The sequence below is a fragment of the Rhineura floridana genome, chromosome 5, assembly GCF_030035675.1.
Source record: "Rhineura floridana isolate rRhiFlo1 chromosome 5, rRhiFlo1.hap2, whole genome shotgun sequence".
NCBI lineage: Eukaryota > Metazoa > Chordata > Lepidosauria > Squamata > Rhineuridae > Rhineura > Rhineura floridana.
In genome coordinates this window covers 100,869,660-100,892,569 of record NC_084484.1, presented here as the reverse complement: position 1 = coordinate 100,892,569, position 22,910 = coordinate 100,869,660, and the positions used below count along the sequence as shown (strand labels likewise).

The window sequence follows — 22,910 nt, the reverse complement described above, 5'->3', positions numbered from 1 at the left end:
TTTAGGTGTCCATAACAAGAAAATGTCTTCTTGTATTCCACACTTCAATACAGAATATTTTCTGTTTTGATACTACAGTGTTGGATGCTTTGAGATGAAAGATCAAATAATGTATTAAATTATTTCAAAAATAACATGGCAATTCTATTCTTGCCCTTTGGTGGATGAATCCTAGGGTACCTCAGAGGGATGTTTGGCTTGTCAGAGATGAAGTGGGATCCTGATATGCTTCATAGCACCTTGGCAATCCAGGCATAAAATGTCTGTTAATATCAAGAGCAATGTCTCTACGCTTATCACAATACTATAACGTGGTGATGGGGGAAAGGGAGAGCAAACACCAGAGTGGTGGGGGAGGGCAGAAGGAGAACTCAGTTGTGAATGACAGGTAATCAGAGGGAATGATTTTATTCAGAAAGCAAATGCCTTTTAGTTCCCTGACAATGTCAACTTTAAAGGTGGATAAGACAAAAGCCCCCCTGGATGTACTTGTCTGAAATTTGGCAGGTTTCTTACTCATGGGAACCACTTTCATGCCTGTAATATTAAGACCAGTTGCCCACCAAATACTAGAGGAGATCAAGTGATTCCTTTTTTACTCCCTCTAAAACTGTAATTGCTGCTTTTGCAGAAAAAGAAAAACACTTCAGCTATTCTTCTGAAATTTGGCAAAGTTTTGTCTTGTCTTGAGAATGGGGCAAGTGTGTCCACAGATTTCATCCAATTTTGTCCTAAAATAAAAACGTTATATAGACTTTTTTTTAAAAAAACTTTAAATATGTTAGTACAAAAGTCCCTAAACCTATTTACCTGTAATTTGGCAGGCTTTATTCACTCTGGAGGGGCAACTACTTCTCCAAATTTCATCCACTTATGTCAAAAGGAAAACTAGTAATCTGTTGGGGTGTGACCAATGAGAATGATTATACAGCCACGAGAGTACTCTACTCTACTATAGCCCAACTTGGATTTTTCACATTCCACAATATCAAATTGAAAATACCCCTCATGCCATTCTGCTGCTTCCCATAAGCTCATTTCAAAACAAAACCTTACAAAACATATAGTCCTGAACTCAGAAATGTTTGCTTAACAACCCTCTAAGTTTCCATGGAAATACACAAAAAACTTAGAGAGAATCGAGAGTTCAAAGTGTAAAACTAGAGGGGAAAAATCCAGACCTCTGTTGGACTTTTTTCTGTCAGCGGTCTCATAATTTGTTGAAATCAATTTAAAATCAGCCATGTTCACAGAGTACCTGTAATCCTATTACTGACCTTGCTCCATACTCTTACCTTCATCTTCTGCAGTTTAAAAGTTAAAAAAAATGCCTGGCTGATTTTTAATTAAGAAATTTAACATTGAAGTCAATGATAAGCGCAGGCATGGTCAGTAAGGATCAGCTATCAGTGTTCTAAAAGCCAGACTCACAGCTGTTTGGCTTGGCTAACCAGGTGCCCATACCCATGCCAGACATTTATTTCACTTTAAAATAATGGCTTTCCCCAAAGGATCCTGGGAAGTGTAGTTTGTGAAGGGTGCTGAGAGTTGTTAAGAGACTCCTATACCCCTGACAGAGCTCCAGTGGCCAGAGTGGTTTAACAGTCAGCCCCTCTTCTGTGGATTGCAGCTCTGTGAAAGGAAAAGAGCATCTCCTAGCAACTCTCAGCACCATTCATGAGCTACATTTCCCAGCATTCTTTGGGGGAAGCCATGACTGTCTAAAGTGAAATAAAGGTCTGGTGTGGATGTAGCTAGTGATAGTTTTGGTTTAAATTTGGGTGGGAGACTACATGTGCCTGCTGTAGAATAAAAAGGTGGAGGGAACCCTGAAAAACAACGATACTGTTCAAAATGTTTTCCTTTTGGAAAGGAAAAGGGCTTTTCCTCTGCCCAGTGCCCACCCACCCGATCTCCTCCCCTCCCACTCCACCTCCCCTTCCTCTCCCTGCCCCTCCCCCAGGTCAGTTTCACCTATCTGAAGCATGATCGTACAGGAAAAAATCTCACTGAACTCAAAAAGCATGCAAATGATCAAACCTGCCCTCCCCTCCTCTTCCTCCCTCTTCCTTCCCTCCTCCTGCCCCTTCCCCCCTCCCCTTTCAATCCCCTCCCCTTCCTTCTCCTTCCCCCTCCTTCCCCCTCCCCTCTCCTCCCCTTCCTCCTTCCCTCTCCTCTCCTCTCCCCCTTCTCCTCCTTCCCCATGGTCAGTTTTACATGCTACAAAATTCTTCCAAGCTACACAGGAAGTGGATTGGACTGTGAAAAACCAACCCAAATTGTGTTTGCATTTTGACAGATTTGTAGGGCAGTACAATATCTCAGAGAGGAGTTCAGGTCTCCTGCTCCTCTGGTGCATTCACTATAGCTGCCCAATTTCCCTGCTTTTTAAAGTTTGGTAGAAATATCTGTTAGCTATAGGTACGTTCTTAAACCGCAAAGTTTTTTGCTTATTAATGAATATACTTCCACAATGTGAGATGTTCAGTAAGGTTAACAGCGCAATCCCACAGATGCTTAATTTGAAGTAAGTCTCCCAGTTTTTAACAGGGCTGACTCCCAGGTAAATATGGATAGGATTGCACCCTAAGTCAATTTAAGTTTATGTACACCAGTTTAAGGATGCAATGGAGCTGTAATTACAGGACCTAATTTAGTTTAACTCTTAATTATTATGGACTGAATCCAGGTTCTCCCTTCTCCTCAAACTTTTTGTTTCTTCTTACTTTTAGTTTCAGCTCTGTATTCTCTCCAGCAATATAACATATTCTTTAGTCTGCAGTAACAGTGAGTGGACTGTGGATTACACATACAGGGGCCCTTATTTTGAATAATTGATTGATTTTAATCCAGACATCATTAATTACATTGCAAATGCTGTCTATAATGAGAATGGTGATATAAGTGTCTGCATCTTTAGCAGGAAATTGCTGCAGTCTACGTCCTGCCTGTTCTCTCCCACTTAGTCAAACATTTTACAGATAGCTCTGTTACCTATAATGAAATCCAGTGATATTCTTAACAGTTTTGTGTCTTCTTGATTCCTGACCTTTCTCAGGAGCTGAATCACAAATGTGTGTTCCCCTGAGCTCACGATCAATGGAAACAATGCTGTAGTTACGGGGAAAACATTTTTAGTCTCACTTTTTCTCATATCAAATGCTGTGTATTGCTTGCTTACCCAGACAGCAAAATGTTGACTACAATGCTACATTGAGGAAACCAAAGATAGTTGTATACTGTACTGGACTTTATTTATTATATTGATATCTCACCTTTCTGGATCTCAAGTAAGCACACATAGAGTTCTCTAGCAGTCTTCCTGTTTTAAAGAAGATATGACCCTGCTTAGCTACATCAAAGTTGCCGTACTGTATCTATAGACGATTCCCTAGACCTAATGACAGATGAGTAACAATAGATAACTATATACCTGACCATAGACAACATGGGGACAATCCAACCAACATTAATAATTTTAAAGTCTCACTTACAGGACAGAGCTAAGCTATCAGATTTAAAAGTGTTTAATTTTCTCTGGTTGGTAATTGACCTGCATTCTGCATGACTCTAGTAGCATCATTCAGAATGGGAAGAAGGAGCTGAAACATTAAGGCTACAATCCTATGCCAATTTACCTGGGAATAAGCCACATTGAACTCAGTGGGACAAACATCTGAGTAGACATATACAAAATGCTAGAGGTTCGTGGCTATAAACGTATACCTGGCACAGGATAGCTAAATTCATTACAGTAGGGTTTTTTCCTTTTTATTCATGATTATTTTCAAAAATTCCCATCTTCATACACTTGTTAATGAAAAACAGATAGAAAGCAGAATAAGAGTGGCTTTCATAAGTATCTTGGTATACAAATGAATGTGTGATATTTGGGTAGCTCAGGCCTCCAAAAGGTTCAGTCAAATTTTTGTTTCTTCACCTAGTAGCTTAAGACAGGACCTGGTGTGGTGTGATAGAAAAAGGGTCATATCCTTTGTGGTGCACCACATTCAATTAATAAGACAAGCTTTGTGATCCTGTCAGTTTTCAAGGAGGGTGGGACCAGTGTCTGCTTCCCCACTCCTCTCTTTTTGTCCAAATTTTCAGAGTATCGCACTGAAAAAGAATGATGGATTTCCGTCTGTGAGGACTGCATGGACTGATAAAGCAAAATCTATGGCAGAAAACAACTTGTTTTTTCCACTCTTTGGGCCATAATTTCACTTGAGAAAGTGTAATAAATTTTGGCGGGAAAAATAACCAAACTATTTTGGACATTTCTAATGAATGGTCTGTATAAACATTACTGACAAACAGGGGTGAGAACAATTTGACCAAGGGAATGATTATTTTTCTTGCACCGAAGCCTAGGTATTTGTCAAGTCAGGTCTTTTGAAATTGTCTGAAGTTCAGTAAAAGGAGGAAGCAGACACACACACAAAGAAACTTTCGGATAAGTTTTCAGGTCTCTCTTATTTAAACATTACTTATTTCTGTTTGTCAGTGAAAACAGCATTTACATTCACTATTCACCAAAATTATCCACTGCAATTAAAGTCTCTTTATAGAATACAGGCAATAAAAAATGTCTGATTTAATTGCTCAAAACAGGTCCAGTTCTAGAACTGCAGCCTAGTCTACAGAAACAGCACAATGAGGTGACAAAGTCATGAGGTGGTATGGTGGACTTGACCATTTTAGACTGCCATTTTAATGCCCTCACATTTTTTTTAAAAAAGCTCTTCCTGTAAGCAAAACACTAGCTCGTCATGGAGAACATTCTAGCCTTACTTGTGCCATCTTTTTTTTCTTTTTTTTTACTTGTTCAGAGGTATCGTACATAAGGAAAGATTTTAAAACCTGGTCCCTTGCCAGACGTCCATTCTACCACCTGAGAACTCTACCAGCTTATATTGTTGCATGTGTAAAACAGGTCTAATATAAATAGGCTACACAACTGCGTTGCCTCTCCCCATATTTTCTTGTGACTGTGACTTGTCACACATGCACACACACACACAAGTACCCCCCATTTCTGTCAGTGTGCATATCTGTCCAACTTCTCCCAAACCGCTTCACTAGTCTGAGTGAGAAAGCTAACATAGGGAAGATATGAAAGAGGGGAAAGGAATAAGCTATTCCTGAGGAACCTGTGACATTTTATCTTGGATGAAGCTCCCCACGATGCTACCTTCTGCAGCTGTTAGGGAATCATTTGAATGTATGTTCAGAGGGGAAAGTGCAAACCAAAAGTGCATACAGGAAATTTACTAAGCAAAGCACAAGCCCAGTACATGTGCTTATCAGACAGAAGAGCAGAGAAATGAGAAGCTCACAATGGATGCTGCAAAATGAGCAAATGAAAGTGAGTGGCATGTAATATTTCTACACATGTTCTGCAAGTATACCTCACTAGAGCCAAGATCAAATGAATGAAATCAGAGTTGTAGGAGAAGTTAGTTTGAATTCCTCATCATTTCAATGGTTCTCTCACAGGACAGTGAATTTTGCCCTTGGAGTCTATATTTTGCATGTATTCTCATTGTTGGAACAAAGGATTGGTTTGGCTGATTATATTAATAGGGCAGAGGAAGTATTATACTTAGTTTTGTATAAAAACTGTTATGCCTGTTTATGCTAATGGAGAATGAAGATCCTGATATATACTGTTTCAAATTTGTTTAAACATTTTCTGCTCATTTATGGCCCTTTTCCTGTCAGAGTTCAAGAACAGGCTGGTTGTACAGCACTATGTCAAGTAGAGCACTAAAGGGTTCAGCCTTTATTACATTCCAGATGAATAAAATTTCCTCAATAAAGCCTTCCTGTCCTGTAGATAAAAGAGCAAATAAACATTTGGATGGGCAAAAGTAAAAAAAATAAAGCCAGCTAGCCTCAGGAAGACACTTGTTATTCTATGAATATTGCTTCCTTTGCTTGTTAGCAACCCAAAGGAAACGAGTTGGGGAAGACTTAGCAGTTTCTCCCTTGATCCTCCCCAGCCTAGCTACTAAAAGATTTTTTTTTAATAAATAAAAAATCAAAGGTACAGGACTCACACAGCTCATAGTGATCCAATTCAGTTAAACTGTTCTCCATTGCCAGTGAAACATTGCTTAAAACCTTTATAGCTGCAGCATCAAAGAAAACTTTTCATGGCATTCTTCCCCCCTATGTTCACCCTCATTTCCAATACATAAGGGAGCAATGCAGCAAAGTGGCTTGTTGTGACAACCACCTTTCAACCCTTCCGCATTCCTTAGCATGCTTATTAATACAAATAACTGGTGACTGATATTGACACTCCTGAGGCAGCCAAGTAGAGGAGTTCGTAAAGATTACTCTCTCAGCCCTGTCCCCCCCCCCGAGCACCACCAGCATGAAATGAATGAGTTCAGTTTATAGTTGCATTTATAAGCATTTTTCAGGAGTAATAATAAATAATAATAAATTTATTTTTATCATCTGCCTCTCACCTGGAATGCAGGTCCCAAGGCAGATTATATAGATTTTTAAAAAAGAAAGCATAAATAAAACCATATAGAAATTTAAGAACACAAAACATACAAAAAACCATACATTAAAAAATCCATAAAATCATTAAACACATCAGTACAATGGAATAAATGATAGAAATTTAACCAAATGCTTGCATAAAAAGATGGGTCTTCAGCAGCCATCTAAAAATGGGAAGAGAGGGGGCTGATCTTACCTCATAGGGGAGAGCATTAGTCTAGGGGCCACAACAGAGAAGGTTCTGAATAATGCAGGTATAAGAGTTAATTTTTTATCATATGCTACTGAGAAAAGATCAGGCTTCCTGACAGCATATTTCTTACCCAAGTTAACTTATTAATAAGGATTTATCATGATCAATGCATCTGGTTTGAGGATGGTAGAGCTAGTATAAAACTTTAGTCGGCATTTGTGTAAGACAATGTTTTGCAGGTTGCTTTATTATGCCCCATCTCTCGACTGTTCTGAAAGTGTCTGTAACAAATTACATCTAATCAGAGAGGGGCAGCCTGGTTTTCCTAGCAATAAACAAAAAGTGCATCCAGTTGTCTTTATTCTCTTCACCCTGTGATTTATAACTCTCTTTGAAGTTCCTTTTTATTCATTTTTAAAACGTCTCAAATGAGTGACCCTACCAATCTGATTTTATTTGTGTTCACCCAAAAGTAAGCCCCACTAATTTTAATGGGTTTTACTCCCAGGTAAATGTGCATATGATCATTGTGGCCCTAGGCTTCTTCCATTATCTGCACTGATACGTAAATGGGGCAACAGCACTTTCCGTTGGCTTGACATTCAACTTTGCTCTTTATTCAGTACTATATTCCTGTTAAGTCTATGATGCATACTGTGTGCTCTTGGCTATTTAAATGACTACAGTTCCAAAGCACTGACTCTGCCAGCACAGCTAAACACTCCTTTGGTGGTTTGTGCCTCTGCTGTTGCATGCAATTTATATGATTTATAACAGTCACATTTACAAAACAGAGCACTAATGATTATGTGCTGGTGACTTGAACAACTGAAATGAATCCTCAGTACAATTGCTCAACAGAACTAAACTGGTAATTCATTCACATTTCAGATTTTATTAGAATCAGAGAAAATAATCATGGAAAAACATGTGCTCCTAAGAGCTTGAAAAGTGCAAACATGCATTTTCCTAAACATGGATGAGTCAAAAATATATTTAAATGTTTGAGTGGCACTTACCTCGCACGAAGCACTGCTGGTAAGAAGGAAATGACTCAAATATGCTGTTTGAATCCATGGTCTCCTCTTTTAAAAACTTATTTTCTCTTTTAAAAGAGGGTGATATGTGATTTCTTTCACCTTGGGAAGTAAAAAATCAAGAATGGTCATTGTAACAAACCTCTTCTCTGCCATTTCACTTTGCATGTTTGTGTCTGCAAAGCAAAATAAATTCAATAATATGGTTCTTTTTCTCTCACACAACCACTGAACTGTTTTGTAAAAGACAGAAAGAGAAAGAGAGAGAAATAGCGGATCACTTGTGGTTTCTTGATGCTTACCACTCTATGAAACTCTTGTGGTTTGTAGTCAAAATGATTCGCCCTGCCTGCTGACCAATATCCCGGACCTGCTCTTGTGTGACTGCCTCTGTACCCAACTTGTGGTTCTGTGGTTGTTTATGAGGCCCAAAGAAGTGTTTCACACAACCAATATTACAAATTTAACTGTTCCCCTTTCCACAGCCTGCTTCAATTGGTTCTTGACAATCACATGATTTCAGTGATGTCGACTTTTTTAAAAAAAAAAACATTTTGAGCAATGTACTTCTTACACCACCTGCCTTCCCCTAGATTCATCAAAGAAACAGTATGCAGAGACAGAGAGACAGAAAGAGGCTGACCCTGACTCAGAGCCCTTGTTCTACAAATGGTCTTTGCTGATTAAGGACAACTCTGTCTTCTTGTTGCTTGCGGTTTCTGGAACTACTGATTATTTTCATAGATGTTTCATTGCTGCTTATTCAATAGTAATTCAAACCCTGGCATTAATCTGTTGCTGAAAGAGGATGTACATGGCATCACCTAACGTTGGGAATCACTTTTCAAGAAGTTCAGCAGATGGACAACAGGATTTTTTTTAAAAAGGCAATACACAGTCAAAAGAGGATAAGTTGGATTGGCTAAACTGTACTCTTTTAGGACAGCTTGAAAGCATAGGGAAAGTATGGATCAATTAAAACCTGGCATAAACTTTAATTGGCTATTGTAAGGATTACTGTGATAATGTGTTGATCTCTTTGAGCACTCAAGTGCTATATTAATGCTTATTATTGTTGTTATTATTGTCATCATTTATCATTATTCTGTGATTTTTATTGAGGAAGAACTTTTTTTTGTAGTGAACTCTTCAAAATTTGACTTATCTTTCTTGTTTTGAAATTAGCAGGCACCAAGAACTACATTTAGAACTTTATATTCCAAATGTATCTTTCTTTCTTGTGGGGCAAAAAAAGGATAGTTTATGTCACACCAAGTGGTTTGAGTGCCAGTGATAAATTCTAAAGAAAGAAAAGCACTAATTAAGAACAAAGAAGTGATTGTTAGGCCAGTTATTAGGTACCTTGGGCTCCAATCCAATTCATGTCTACTCAGAAGTAAATTCCATTGGGTTCAATGGGACTTACTCCCAGGTAAGTGTGTATTAGATTTCAGCCTTAATCACTGCTCTGTATACTGAACTGCAGCCTTTCTCTACTTCAAATGTGAAATCTAGAGGATTTTCCTCACACCTGTAGTGATAGTTAAAGCCTGACACACATATTTCAAACCATTAAACATTTGCCAAACACTCATTTACAACAGAATCAATGAACCCATTAAAATAGGAATGATCTAGCATGGTGCTTATTCCTTTTTAACCTTCTGCTGAAAACTGCATCGAGAGACAAATGAATGTCAAGATATGCAAGAATGATCAAGAGTGTAGATGGTAAGTCATATGTGAGGAAAAGCTAAAAGAAAAAACCAAGTAATAAACAACTACAGAAATGAAGCCGGGGGGGGGGAAGCATGGTAACCATTTTCAAACACCTAAAAAAAAAAAATACCAGAAAGAACAGAGGGAACTGCTTGCCTTATCCCCTGAAAACACAGAAGCTATCAATGGCCTACTAATGGTGATGGCTGTTTACTACCTCCATGATCAGAAGCATTCTGAATCAGCCCTGTAGCCAGCCAGCTTTGTTAGGTGGAGCAGCCACATTTCTAGGTGAGGAATTTTGGGGAGGGGGGAGAGGCACATAGCGCCAGCCAATCCCTCCCCCCGGTGGAGAGGACATGAGGGCTGGGCAGGGGAAGAGAAAGGCGGTGATCACCTCCCTCACTCCTCCTCCATCCAGAGAGTGTCTTAACTTACATGAATGAAGTTTAATTGGTTGAACTGTCTCACCTATTTTTGAGAGACTTCCAGGAATACTAGACTCAAAAGCTTGACTTTGCCTATAGCTACAGTCCTCTTGCACCTGAGGTCTGTCCCTGTGTTCTGATTCTTCATGAACTGAACTATTTGGGTAATGATAGTGAGCTCCTCAGATTGGCCTTGGTGGTACATTAGGTGAGAGCTTGGAAGATTACTTTAAAAAAAGTAATAAATTACAGTTACAATTACATGGCCCCAAAAAGTAGGAATTACTGTTACAATTACAATTACTCTGAAATTAACAATTACATGTCAGTTACTTTTAAAAAAAAACGCCTGCAAGGTGCTGGCCTTGGCTGCTGCACATCTAAGTAGCCTAAAACAATATTAAAAATAAACACATACATACAGAGGTAGTAGAATAATTCTTTTTATCCATAAGATAGAAATGGTGGTCTCTCCGCTGCTAAGGGAGGTGGGGAAGGAGACAGAGGCCACTACACAGATCTTTACATGTCAAACCAAGTGCAACCCCCCACCCACCCACTCACTCAGCCAGCAAGCGTAATCTCTCTCACTTAACCACCTCCCGGACCCTGCCCTGCCACCAACTGAGGGACACTCACCCAAGCAAACATTTTCCCCTGAGATGCAAAAAAGTTAAAATACTGTAAATACAGCACAGTAGCCAGAGAGAGTGGTGGAAGTGCAAACACAGTATCCTCTCTCTCTCTCTCTCTCTCTCTCTCTCTCTCTCTCTCTCTCTCTCTCTCTCACACACACACACACACACACACACACACACACACACACACACACGTTGTCATCTTTCACCTCCACAGTTCTTTATCTCCATTCTGCTGCTGCCTCCTTCTCCTCCTTTATACATGTTCTTGCCCTCCGGCTCCTCTCTCCTTCCACTCCATTCTTCACCACCACCATCCATTTTTTAAACAATTGTTTTCTCCACTCCACCCCGTCTCACTCTCCACCTCCTCCCTCGCCGCCTCCTACCTACCCACAGAGCATGAGGGAAGAGTGATGTTGCATAGAAGCCCAGTTTGAGGCACATGATTTTCATTCACAAATCAGAGGAGCAGAAGACTTCCCCTGCTTCCCCCCCCAAAGTAATGCCCAAATGTAATGCTGGAAACATTATAATTACTCCACAAAAGTAATAAAATAAAAGTATTACTCCACAAAAGTAATAAAATTATTCCTAGTTCTATTACAATCAAAGTGTAAAGGAATTACCCACTAGTTCCTCAAAAAAGTAATGAATTAGAAGTATTAGAGATAAGCCCCATTAAGCACAGCAGGAATTACTTTTTTTTAGTAGGGTTGGGCTAATCTGTCCATTTTTGTTTCTCTCATTTTTCCAATGTGAGTTCAGTTCTCCTTATTTCCACGTCATTTGCCATTCTTCTTTTTTAAAAAAAAACTATAAAAATTCATAATCATTTTAATTCACATTTCTCCTAATAGACTAACATACGCATTTTTGCAAAACATATTTCCCTAATATTTGTATTGTTCCCAACATAATGTATATTTCAATGTTATTTTTGCTAATGTATGCATTTGTATGCACACTTTTCCCAAATGCATGCATTTTTATACATAATATGTAGATGAAGAACTGCACTGCAGAATTTGGAGAAGTGCATATTTCAAAGGATGTCCTGCTTTCGATGTGCATATTGTTTCAGAAACTGCAAATCTGGTTCACCTTTAAATGTGAACTGAATCAAATTTCTCTCCCATCCCTACTTCTGAGTGAGCATGCAGAGGATTGCACTTTCACAGGTGAAACCTCCTGCCCAAATTAATCTTGACTTTGTGGGTTTTGCTGTACTGTTGGTAGCCTAAGCCATCCCTAGTAGCCTATTATCTTGCTCTCGGACAATGTAAAGTACGCTAGCATTCTTTCAGAAGGATAACCTGTTTGCTGCTAGAGACAGGGGAGTGTGTAAGATTCAGGCGGATAATCAGGGTAAAGAAGGATGAAAAAAATGTCAAGAAATGGCAGAGATTTCCAATGCTGTGAGGTGGAAATTTCATAATATGACAGGAACTGATTTCCTTCACAGCAAACTAAAAAAAACCCCTTAAAAACCTGTTTATAATAAGCCTTTCCATATATTACTTGGTTTTTATTTTGTTCTACTATGGTTTTTTTTAAATTATAGTAGGCTGTTCTGATGAACATGTATGCACCAGAAAGGCATGTTGCAAATATTTAAATTAATGAGTGTGTGAATGAAGGAATAAAAATCAGCAACAGTGTTCCCCTGCTTGAGTTTTACCAATGGAGGAGAGCTCTCATGTTTAAAAAAACTTTGACAAGTTCACAAGTGCCAGAGGCATTGGAAGAGGCCCTCCCTGGACCCAGAAAATTTTAATAACTATAGGCCGGTAGCAAATGTTCCATTCTTGGGCAAGGAACAAGTGGTTGCAGGCCAGCTCCAGACACTCTTGGATGAGACCGATTATCTGGATCCATTTCAGTCAGGTTTCAGGCCTGGTTTTGGCACGGAAACAGCCTTGGTCGCCCTGTATGATGACCTCTGTCAGGAGAGAGACAGGGGGAGTGTGACTCTGTTGATTCTCCTTGATCTCTTAGTGGCTTTTGATACCATCGACCATGGTATCCTTCTGGGAAGACTGGCTGAGCTGGGAGTGGGAGGGCCTGCATGGCAATGGTTCCACTCCTACTTGGCAGGTCGGCTCCAGAAGGTGGTGCTTGGGGAAAATTGCTCGGCACCCTGGACTTTCCAGTATGGGGTTCTGCAAGGGTCAGTTGTGTCCCCTATGCTGTTCAACATCTACATGAAACGGTTGGGTGCAGTCATCCGGAGCTTTGGACTGTGTTGCTATCAGTATGCTGATGACATGCAGCTCTATTTCTCCTTTTCGTCTTCTTCAGGTGAGGCTGTCAATGTGCTGAACCGGTACCAGGCTGCGACAATGGACTGGATGAGGGCTAATAAACTGAGGCTCAATCCAGACGAGACTGAAATGCTGCTAGTGGGTGGTTCTTCTGACCGGATGGTGGATGTCCAACCTGTCCTGGATGGGGTTGTACTCCCCCTGAAGGAGGAGGTTCGTAGCTTGGGTGTTCTCCTAGAACCATCTCTGTCACTTGAGGCTCAGGTAGCCTCGGTGGCACGGAGTGCCTTCTACCAACTTTGGTTGGTGGCCCAGCTATGCCCCTATCTGGACAAGGATAACCTGGCTTCAGTTGTCCATGCTCTGGTAACCTCCAAGTTAGATTACTGCAATGCACTCTACGTGGGGCTGCCTTTGAAAATGATTCAGAAACTGCAGCTTGTGCAAAATGCAGTGGCCAGATTGGTAACAGTGACCAGATGGTTCGAACATATAAAACCGATTCTGGCCCACTTACATTGGCTGCCTGTATGTTTCCGAGCTCGATTCAAGGTGCTGGTTTTAACCTATAAAACCTTACATGGCTTGGGACCACAATACCTGATGGAAAGCTTCTCCTGACCAGAGCTTGGAAGATTACTTTTAAAAAGTAATAAATTACAGTTACAATTACTTGGCCCAAAAAGTAGTAATTACCGTTACAATTACAATTGCTCTGAAAGTAACTGATTACTTTACTTTTTCTCAAAAGTAATCACTACAATTACATTTCAGTTACTTTTTTAAAAAAACTCCTACAAGGTGCTGGCCTTGGCTGCTGCACATCTAAGAAGCCTAAAACAATATTAAAAATAAACACACACACACAGGGGGTAGTAGAATAAAAAATTTTATCCATAAGATTAACATAATGGCATAACAGAATCTCACATCCCCCCAAGCAATGAAGATACCCCAACTCTTGAAATCAAATTTTACACTTGAAATGCTTTTATAATATGTTTCTGTTATGTCTCAAAAGAACAAGATGCTCAAAGAGCATGTCAGACAAGGAATGTCTTTTTACAGTCATTACGTTGCCACCAGTACTGAACAGGCGTTCTACTGCGGCGCTTGAAGGCATGCCTGTGTTGTGCTGCAAAAAACACCGCAGCACACGTGGAAAGCCATGGAGTGATGACACTTCCCTGCTGGGAGACCTCAGGTACCTCACCAGTTCCTCCTCAGCAGTGTCCACTGCTGACTTCTTGCCCTGGGGCAGAAAGTTAAAGAAGTCATTTTCTAAGTCATCTCCTTCCTGGTCTTTATCTGAAGACTGATCACTGTCCTCATTAAGTACACCCATCTTTATTTCAGCTTTCAGCAAGGCTTCCATTGTGTATCTAAGAAAGAGAGAGGATATGTTAACACATATATGTTAGGAAACCATCATCTGCTCTTCATTTCCTGATGCTTGTCATGTCCCCTGGTTCAGGGTCCAGCCTGAGCCTGTGGATGATGACATGGAAGGTAGGAAGGTGACCAAGTCACCACACTCATGGGGCAGCACAGCAGACCCTTAAGGATTACCTGCAGCAACCCAAGGTTGTGATGAGGAGCCCCAGGAAGAAAAGGCCCAGCCCCTGCCTACCACCTTAAGCCCTCTGATGCCTCCCTTGAGACAACATTTCCCTTGGAGTAATCCACCCAAAGGGTAATGTTCTTACTTGTTGGTATGGGTGGTGGCCTGACACGATTCCAGCCAATCTAGTTTGAAGCGAGGGTGTAGGCAGGCTGCCAGAAGAAGCCTCTTGTCCTCCCAGATAGCTGCAAACCGCTTTCTTAGGGCTTCGCACACACCTCTCAGCAGCTGAAAACAGTATGTGTACCTCTCAGGTTTGTTTTCCAGTCCTTCTAACTTGCGGTCCAGATTGCAGAGCGTTGGTAGCAAATACCCCATGAACATGCCGTTCTCCCGTTGCAGGATATCTAGGGACTGGGCTAGTGGCTCCATAATTTCTGTGTATTCCTGTACCACTTCAATCTCAGCAGCTGTGATCCTGGACAAGGAGCAGCGGTCCATTATGGCATGCATTTTTAGTGGCACAGTTGACAGGAGCTCATGTAGTTGCTTCAACGCATCAAAGGTGGAATTCCACCTGGTCTTATTCGGTACCTTCAGATACACACCACATTGTGCATGGATATACTCAGCAATCTGGGCTGACTAGTTCTGCTTGGATCACAACTTGCTGCACTTTCCCATCAAGGAACGAAACTGTTTCTTGAAAGGACCAAGAAGACTACTTTTGGAGGAGTCAGAAAGCATGGCCTCTATGTCTTGTGTTGCCACAAGGTTGAGGGTGTGGCTAGCACATCTCTGGTGTGGTGGTAAAACAAAATCCTCTCCTGAGTCTGCAGCTTCTTCCTCTGCCTCAGGTCCTGTGTCCAGGATCTCACAGATAGGCACAAACTCCACCTCAGCCTCCTCCTCCTCCTCCTGGTTATCACCATCATCGTCACTGGTGCCTGCAGCTTCCACTGGTTCTTTGGCCATGAAAACTCTGAACGCTTTCACAAAGTTGGAGCCATTGTCTGTAGCAGTGCACATAACTTTGTTGTGGATCCTGTACTGCACATGTACATCATGCAGTGCTTTTGAAAGGACATCATATGTATGGCGCCCCTTCAGACGCTTACAAGCCAAGGCCCCGACCTCACATTTCAGGGTAGTTGGGTTGATCCAGTGGGCTGTTACCCCAAAGTAACTCTTCTTGCCATTGGTCCAACAATCTGCAGTGGTTGCTATATATGCCACAGCACCCATTCGGTTTGCAAGAGTTTCTCTCATGTGGCATGCTGTCTTCTCAATTCTGTCTCTCAGAGTCTTGGCACATATGATGGTGAGATCTTTGGGGAGTCCAATGCGAACCAGATTAGTGAATGATGGTTTGTCCACAGTCTGAAGTGGTAATGTCTCCTCTACAATGAAATCAATGATTCTCCTGTCGAGATTGCTCTGGGTGACAGGCTCCCTGCCAGATCCCCACCTCTCAAGGGTTGTCTGCTGCTGCTTCAGCATTTTGGGAGGAGGGGTGTCATGCATTGGTTCAGGAAGGCCACATCTCCTTGCCTTTATTGCTTCTTCAATTGCTCTCAGCTTCTCAGGGTGTGCCCTCTGAGGAAGAAGAACAAAGCATGAGTCCAAGAAAAAATGGAAGAGGAACTTCACAATTTAAACATAAATAGACAATGGACACTCTTTGAGGACCAGCATGACAAAGGCTTACCTCAAAATGTTTCTTCACATTGGATGAGGAGGAAACAGCTGATCTCAGATGTTTGATCCTTGGAAGGCAGTAATTGCATCGTACAACAGTTTTCCCACCCTGGCTCACAAATGTACAAGCTTTCTCAAAGCCAAACCATGGTACTTGCTGTTCTGCAGATGTGGCTGTGGGCAACTGGCACTGCTTCATGCCCTCCTCCTCCTCATGCACAGGGCCTCCTTTCTGAACCTCACTTTCTAGTTTTGCCTCCTCAGGATCAACAAGCTGTGACTCAAGTGGCCGCACTAACTGACTGCTGCTCTCAGCAGCAAAACCTGCAACAGGCGTCTCTGTAATAAACAAGAGATAATGCTCCTATATGGGTGAACTTCAGCTGTGATGTGCCCCCATCTCTTCCCCATGCTGCAAGATCCCCCAGTCAGAGTGGAAGTAAGCAGGTCGATAGCACAATTAAAAGAGATCCTATTTGCATCATTTTTGCTCACTAAATAACCCTGCCTGGGCCAGTCTAACCTACTATCTCACAGGGTTGTTGTGAGAACAAAATGAGACTAGGGTTCAAATCCCCACATAGCCATGAAGCTCACTGACCTTGGGCCAGTCACTGCCTCTCAGCCTCATGGAAACCCTATTCATAGGGTCACCATAAGTTGGAATCAACTTGAAGGCGGTCCATATATTTTTTATTTTGAATATGATGATTATGATAATAAATATGCAGCATTTCAAATTAACTCTGTATGAGAAGCATTCCATGCCAAGCTTGGAAAACCAAGGATGAGGTATAAAATGTAGACAAAAATACTTTTGACAAAATGCCGTTTATCTTTTATCTTTTATATATATGAGCCTGGGTAGGGAACATTTAATCTAGCCTACTTGCTTTCAGCAAGAAGGGTTAAGTGCCTTAAGGCTAGGGCAGTCACCAGAAGGCCACAGCAGAGACAAAGGAGCCTAGTGTTGTGGAGATGTTAGATGGGAGCTTTGGAGAGTAAAGATGGAGGCTCCTGAAGGCTGCAATTCTAAACACACTTACTAAGGGATTAAGCCCCATAGAACTCAACAGGACTGACTTCTAAGTAGATATAGTTTGGACTGTGCTGTTGGTAAACCTTGACTAGGGTTCTTCTGCAAAGACATCCATATCCAAGCAGGGTTGGCAACCCCCTGCCTGGAATACCCTGCCCTTATCTTTTAATGTGGCTGCTCCAAATGTTTTTACAGATTTGACCCTTTACTTCAGAAAGAGGTCTGAAAAATGAGTAAGAGTAAGAAGTATCTTTTAAAATTGTTCTTTTCAATTCACTCTTGAATTAACATCATACCTAGGGCAGATCCACGCCATTCCTTTAAAGCACATTCAACACCCATTTGAAGCACATGAATCCCACCACAGAATCTTGGGAATTGCAGTTTGTTAAGAGTGGTGAGAACTATAACTGTGAGGGAGAAATTACACTTCCCAGAATTCTTTAGGGGAAGTCATGCGCTTTAAATGCGAGTTGGATGTGCTTTACACATATTGTGTGAATCCGCTTAATAAATTTTGCCTGCATGTAAATTGTTTTAATTAATTTTTCAAAATGGAAATAAGCTATAAAGTGTAGTGGGTGACCATGGGCTACTCACCATTTCTCAGCCTATCTGCCCCTCAGGATGAAAACAATGGAGAACCATGACTACCCCAAGGCATACTTAAAATGTAAAGGAAGTATTGTACAACCATAGTATGCAATTGGATACTTATAGGGACACAGCATGATAAATCTGGGTGGAAGTAATGAGTGGGGTACCACAGGGCTCGGTCCTGGGCCCAGTGCTCTTCAACATTTTTATTAACTACTTGGATGAGGAGGTACAGAGCATGCTTATCAAATTTGCAGATGATACAAAATTGGGGGGCATAGCTAATACCGTGGAAGACAGAATGAAAATTCAAAGGGACCTTGATAGGCTGGAGCATTGGGCTGAAAACAACAGAATGAAATTCAACAGGGATAAATGCAAAGTTCTACACTTAGGAAAAATAAACCAAATGCACAGTTATAAGATGGGGGATACTTGGCTCAGCAGTACGACATGCAAGAAGGATCTTGGAATTGTTGTTGATCACAAGCTGAATATGAGCCAACAGTGTGATGTGGCTGCAAAAAGGCAAATGCTATATCAGGCTGCATTAACAGAAGTATAGTTTCCAAATCATGTGAAGTATTAGTTCCCCTCTATTCAGCACTGGTTAGGCCTCATCTTGAGTGCTGTGTCCAGTTCTGGTCTCTGCACTTCAAGAAGGATGCAGACAAACTGGAACAGGTTCAAAAGAGGGCAACAAGGATGATCAGGGGACTGGAAACAACGCCCTATGAGGAGAGACTGAAGGAACTGGGCATATTTAACCTGGAGAAGAGAAGACTGAGGGGAGATATGATAGCACTCTTCAAGTACTTGAAAGGTTGCCACACAGAGGCATCCCAGAGTGCAGGACACAGAATAATGGGCTCAAGTTGCAAGAAGCCAGATTTCGACTGGACATCAGGAAAAGCTTCCTAACTGTTAGAGCCATACAACAATGGAACTAATTACTAGAGAGGTAGTGGGATCTCCGACACTGGAGGCATTCAAGAGGCAGCTGGACAGCCATCTGTCGGGAATGCTTTGATTTGGATTCCAGGATTGAGCAGGGGGTTGGACTTGATGGCCTTATAGGCCCCTTCCAACTCTACTATTCTATGATTCTATGAAAATATTTATATAAGCATGACTATCAAATATGTTTATTTATATAACCTGTAAAGATATTTATAGTGCAATCCTATGTTTGTTTACTCAGAAGCAAGTCCCAATGTATTCAATGGGGCTTACTCAACCAGGGAAAACTGCAGCCTCAAGTGATAAGGAACTTGTTCTTTTAACAAGTCCTTTAAGTTGAGACCTTATCCCAGTCTGCGTCTGTGTTGAAATTGCTTTTTAATATGTTTTTAAACTTTTTCTTAAAAAAAATGTTTTTAAAGCTTTTAAAAATGTTTTTAAAGATGTTTTAATATATTTTAAAGTCTGTTTTTATGATTTTTAAAGTGTTTTTAGTGCTTTTGTTTGCTGCCCTGGGCTCCTACTGGGAGGAAGGGTGGGATATAAATCAAATAATAAAAATAAATAAATAAATAAACTTCATTCATTTTTTAAAAAAATGAGAATTAGTTTCCTACATAATAAAAACTGTGATAAACCCTGCCTAATTTCTTTAAAAATAGGGTTGGAGGGAGAGAGATTTACAACACAAACACAAGTCTGCACTATGTTTACTCACAAGTCCCATTAATTTACAGCACAATCCTAACCATGTCTACTCAAAAGCAAGTCCTAATGGAGTTCAATGGGGTTTACTCCAGGTACATGCTTTACTCCCAGAAATGGCTTTACTCCCAGAAAAGCAGATATTGGATTAAATACTTTCATATTTCATAGCCCAGGGTCTGACTCTTGGACAGAAGAGGAAAAAAAACATTAAGCCATATTACTTACGCAAACTGCAAAAAACTCAAAGCCACCATATTCTGACGTTCAGCCTAGGCATGCCTGGATCAACAAGTCACAACTCTGGCGTCATTGGCTACAATCATGAAAGGGCGGGGTTACAGCCAGAGCTTTGAAAAGTTACTTTTTTAAACTACAACTCCCATCAGCCCCAGCCAGCATGGCCACTGGATTGGGCTGATGGGAGTTGTAGCTAGAGCATGGATCTGTTTAAAAAAAAGTTGTGTGGGGGGTTTTACGTTTTGGTGTATATCTCGGGAATTAGACCACCTAGAAACTTACTTTTTTTTTTAATTGAAGCGGAGAGTCCGGAGAGTAAGGGGTGGTAGCCAGAGAGCTGGAGGCTCCCCCCAAAACCAGAGACTCCAGCCGAAAACACACACACCGGGGCACACACACACACACACACACACACACACACACACACACACACAAATCATCGTCACTCACCTCCACAGCTCTTCGCCATTCTGCTGCTGCCTTCTCAGTTGTCCTTCAACTGGCTTTTTCCTCCGGCGACCATTTTGTCCTCTCAGACGCTAGCAGCAGGCCCTGACTATTCACCTCTTCCCTCGTGCCTCCTAACACAGATCACGAGGGAAGAGAGAGTCTGCGCAGAGGTCCAATCAGTGTGAGGCACATTTCTTGTGTTAACCAATCACAGCCAGGAGCTGACTTCCCCTTGTTCCCACCCCCAAGTAACGTCCAACCTAACGTGGAAACGTTAAAGTTGCAGCTGAAAAGTAGGGAAATTACTAGTCGTTCCTTTACTTGCCAAATGTAATGGAATTACCCACTCGTTATTTAAAATTGTAACTAATTACAAGTAACTCGTTAAAAATAACGAGTTACTTCCAAGCTCTGCTCCTGACATGAACCCACCCATACACTATGCTCAACATCCAAGGCCCTCCTCCGGGTGCCTACTCCGCGGGAAGCTGGGAGTCTGGCAACAAGGGAGAGGGCCTTCTCAGTGGTGGCCTCCAAATTATGGAATGACTTTGTTGACGAGGTGCGCCTGGCACCAACACTGTTATCTTTTTGGCGCCAGGTCAAGACTTTCCTCTTCTCCCAGGCATTTTAGCATGTGTTTTTAAATTGCTTTTTAAAAATGTGTTTTTTAATTTGTATATTTGTTTTTAATGTTTTTAATTGTTCTAAACCACCCAGAAAGCTTCAGCTGTGGGGCAGTATACAAATGCAATAAATAAATAATTAAATAAATTATTATGCTTCTTACCAGTGACCTCACAGATATAATTTGGTGACCTCTGGATGTTCTGTCTGGATTATAACCCCCATCAGCGTGCTGGCTGGGGCTGATGGGAGTTATAGTTCAAAGGCTACAACATTTGCAGAATACTTTTGAAACACAGAGTGAGCCATGAGGTGGTAAGCTATAGTCTCTCATGGCTTCAAAGCAAGCAGGAGCAAGAGAGTGGGGGCTGTAGGACAAGTGAGGGAATGTGTGAGCAGGGGCAAGAGAGCGGGGGGTGGGGGCATTAGACCAAGTGAGGGAGTGAGTGGGGGGCTGAGTGAGTGGGGGCAAGAGACTGGGGGTAGGTGCACCTTAGGATGAGTGAGGGAGTGTGTGAGCTGGGGTGGCAGAGTAAGTGGGGCAAGAGAGTGGGGGTGGGTGTTCGTGCCTTAGGATGAGTGAGGGAGTGTGAGAAAGGGAGTGGCTGAGTAAGCGGGGGCAAGATAGTGGGGGTGGGGTGGTAGGACGAGTGAGGGAGTGTGTGAGAGGGGGTGGCTGAGCGAGCAGGGGCAAGAGAGTGGTGGTGGTGGTGGTAGGATGAGTGAGGGAGTGTGCAAGTGGGGGCAAGAGACCAGGTGGTGGTGGTAAGATTACCGAGGGTGTGAGCAAACAAGGGTGGCCGAGCGAGCAAGTGGGGGCAAGAGAGCAGGGATAGGGGTGGTAGGACAAGTGAGGGAATGAGCAAGTGGGGGGTACAGCCAGTGTGCTAGCTGGCAGGGGGCAGGGGGTGGGTGAGTGACATCCTGAGTGAGTCCAGAAATCACCCCTGAAAGCTGGAAAGATCTGGTAACCCTAACACACACACACACACACACACACACACAGAGCTCCTCACCTGCATTCCGCTGCTGCCTCCTCCTCCTTCATCCTTGCCCTCAGGCTCCACTCTCCCTTCACTCCTTCCTTCTCCACCACCATCCATTCTTGAAACAATTTTTTCCTCTCTCTCCACTCCACACCATCTGACTCTCCACCTCCTCCCTCATGGCCTCCCAACAACAGACAGAGCACGAGGGAAGAGCGATGCTGTGCAGAAGCCCAGTATGAGGTACATGACTTTCATCCACCAATCACAGCAGCAGAAGACTTCCCTGCTTCCCCCCTCCCAAATAATGTCCAAAAGTAATGCTGGAAATGTTACCGTTGCAGCTGAAAAGTAATGAAATTACCACTCGTTCTGTTACAAGCAAAATGTAACGAAGTTACCCACTCATTACTCAAAAAAGTAATACATTACAAGTAACTCATAACAAGTTACTTCCAAGCTCTGCATTAGGTATCTCAGGTATTAGATTCCACCTAAAAAACAAACTTATCCAAACAACAAGTTTAGGGAAGGGCAGAGGAAAATAAATACTTCAGGGTGCATTTGTTAAATCCTCCTTGAGAGTCCCTCCTTCTAGTCTTGTTCCTGATCTCTAGTTTTTCCTTCCTATTGGACAATCTAGGGAAAGCTTTTAAACTGGATGCTATATAAAGGACTAATTCAGCAAATGAAAGCAATTGTATTTTTGTTCCTGTTTGCTAGGTTGATTTTTCTGTCCATAAACCTTGAAAAGGCCTCATGCTGTGCTGCACATATTGGAAAAGTCAGAAATTACGCCTGAGTTACAGCCTAGGTGGCCAGCCAGCTAGCAAACCGTAGTGTACACAGCAATATTTGATTTCCTATAAGGCTGTTTTCATCCTTTGCTTTCAAGTAATCAAGAAAAAGAAGGGGGGAAAACCACTATGACTGAGTATATTGAGTGCTTTAAAAAAGTAAAGGGTACCCATTTTTTCAGATCACTTTAAGTTATCTTTTTATTTCACCCTTTAGCAATAAGCACCCAATCCTGTTCTACCCATTATAATAACTACAAAATAAACAAACGCTTACTTCTTACTACAGGCAAACAAACATGCTTCTTTGTTGCTGGCTTGGTAGACAGCACAACTGAAACTGAAAAGCAGAGCAAAGGAAAGTCCAAGGGGTGGAGTCTAACTCTAGCCTATAATGCCAAGTTCTAATACTTAACTCTTCAAGGGTCATGATATTATACAAGCTGTTTTTTTCA

The 22,910-nt window shown here is 41.7% G+C and overlaps 1 protein-coding gene across 4 annotated transcripts in view; it reads right to left on the bottom strand.

Annotated features, from left to right (window-relative positions):
• RUNX1 (RUNX family transcription factor 1) overlaps positions 1-8,181 on the bottom strand; it is a 272,128-nt gene extending 263,947 nt beyond the window's left edge. For 3 of the 4 annotated variants that reach the window (XR_009762805.1, XM_061627714.1, XM_061627717.1), the window contains exons 1-2: positions 8,049-8,181; positions 7,729-7,848 (exon numbers count right to left, since the gene is read on the bottom strand). Coding sequence is in view for 3 of the 4 variants with exons in the window: in XM_061627714.1 (XP_061483698.1) it covers positions 7,729-7,786 (58 nt within the window). In the remaining variant the exon portion in view is untranslated. Of the gene's footprint in view, positions 1-7,728; positions 7,916-8,048 lie in introns of those variants that run through there. The other variant, XM_061627715.1, reaches the window with a different exon arrangement.
• Positions 8,182-22,910: the final 14,729 nt, after the last annotated feature.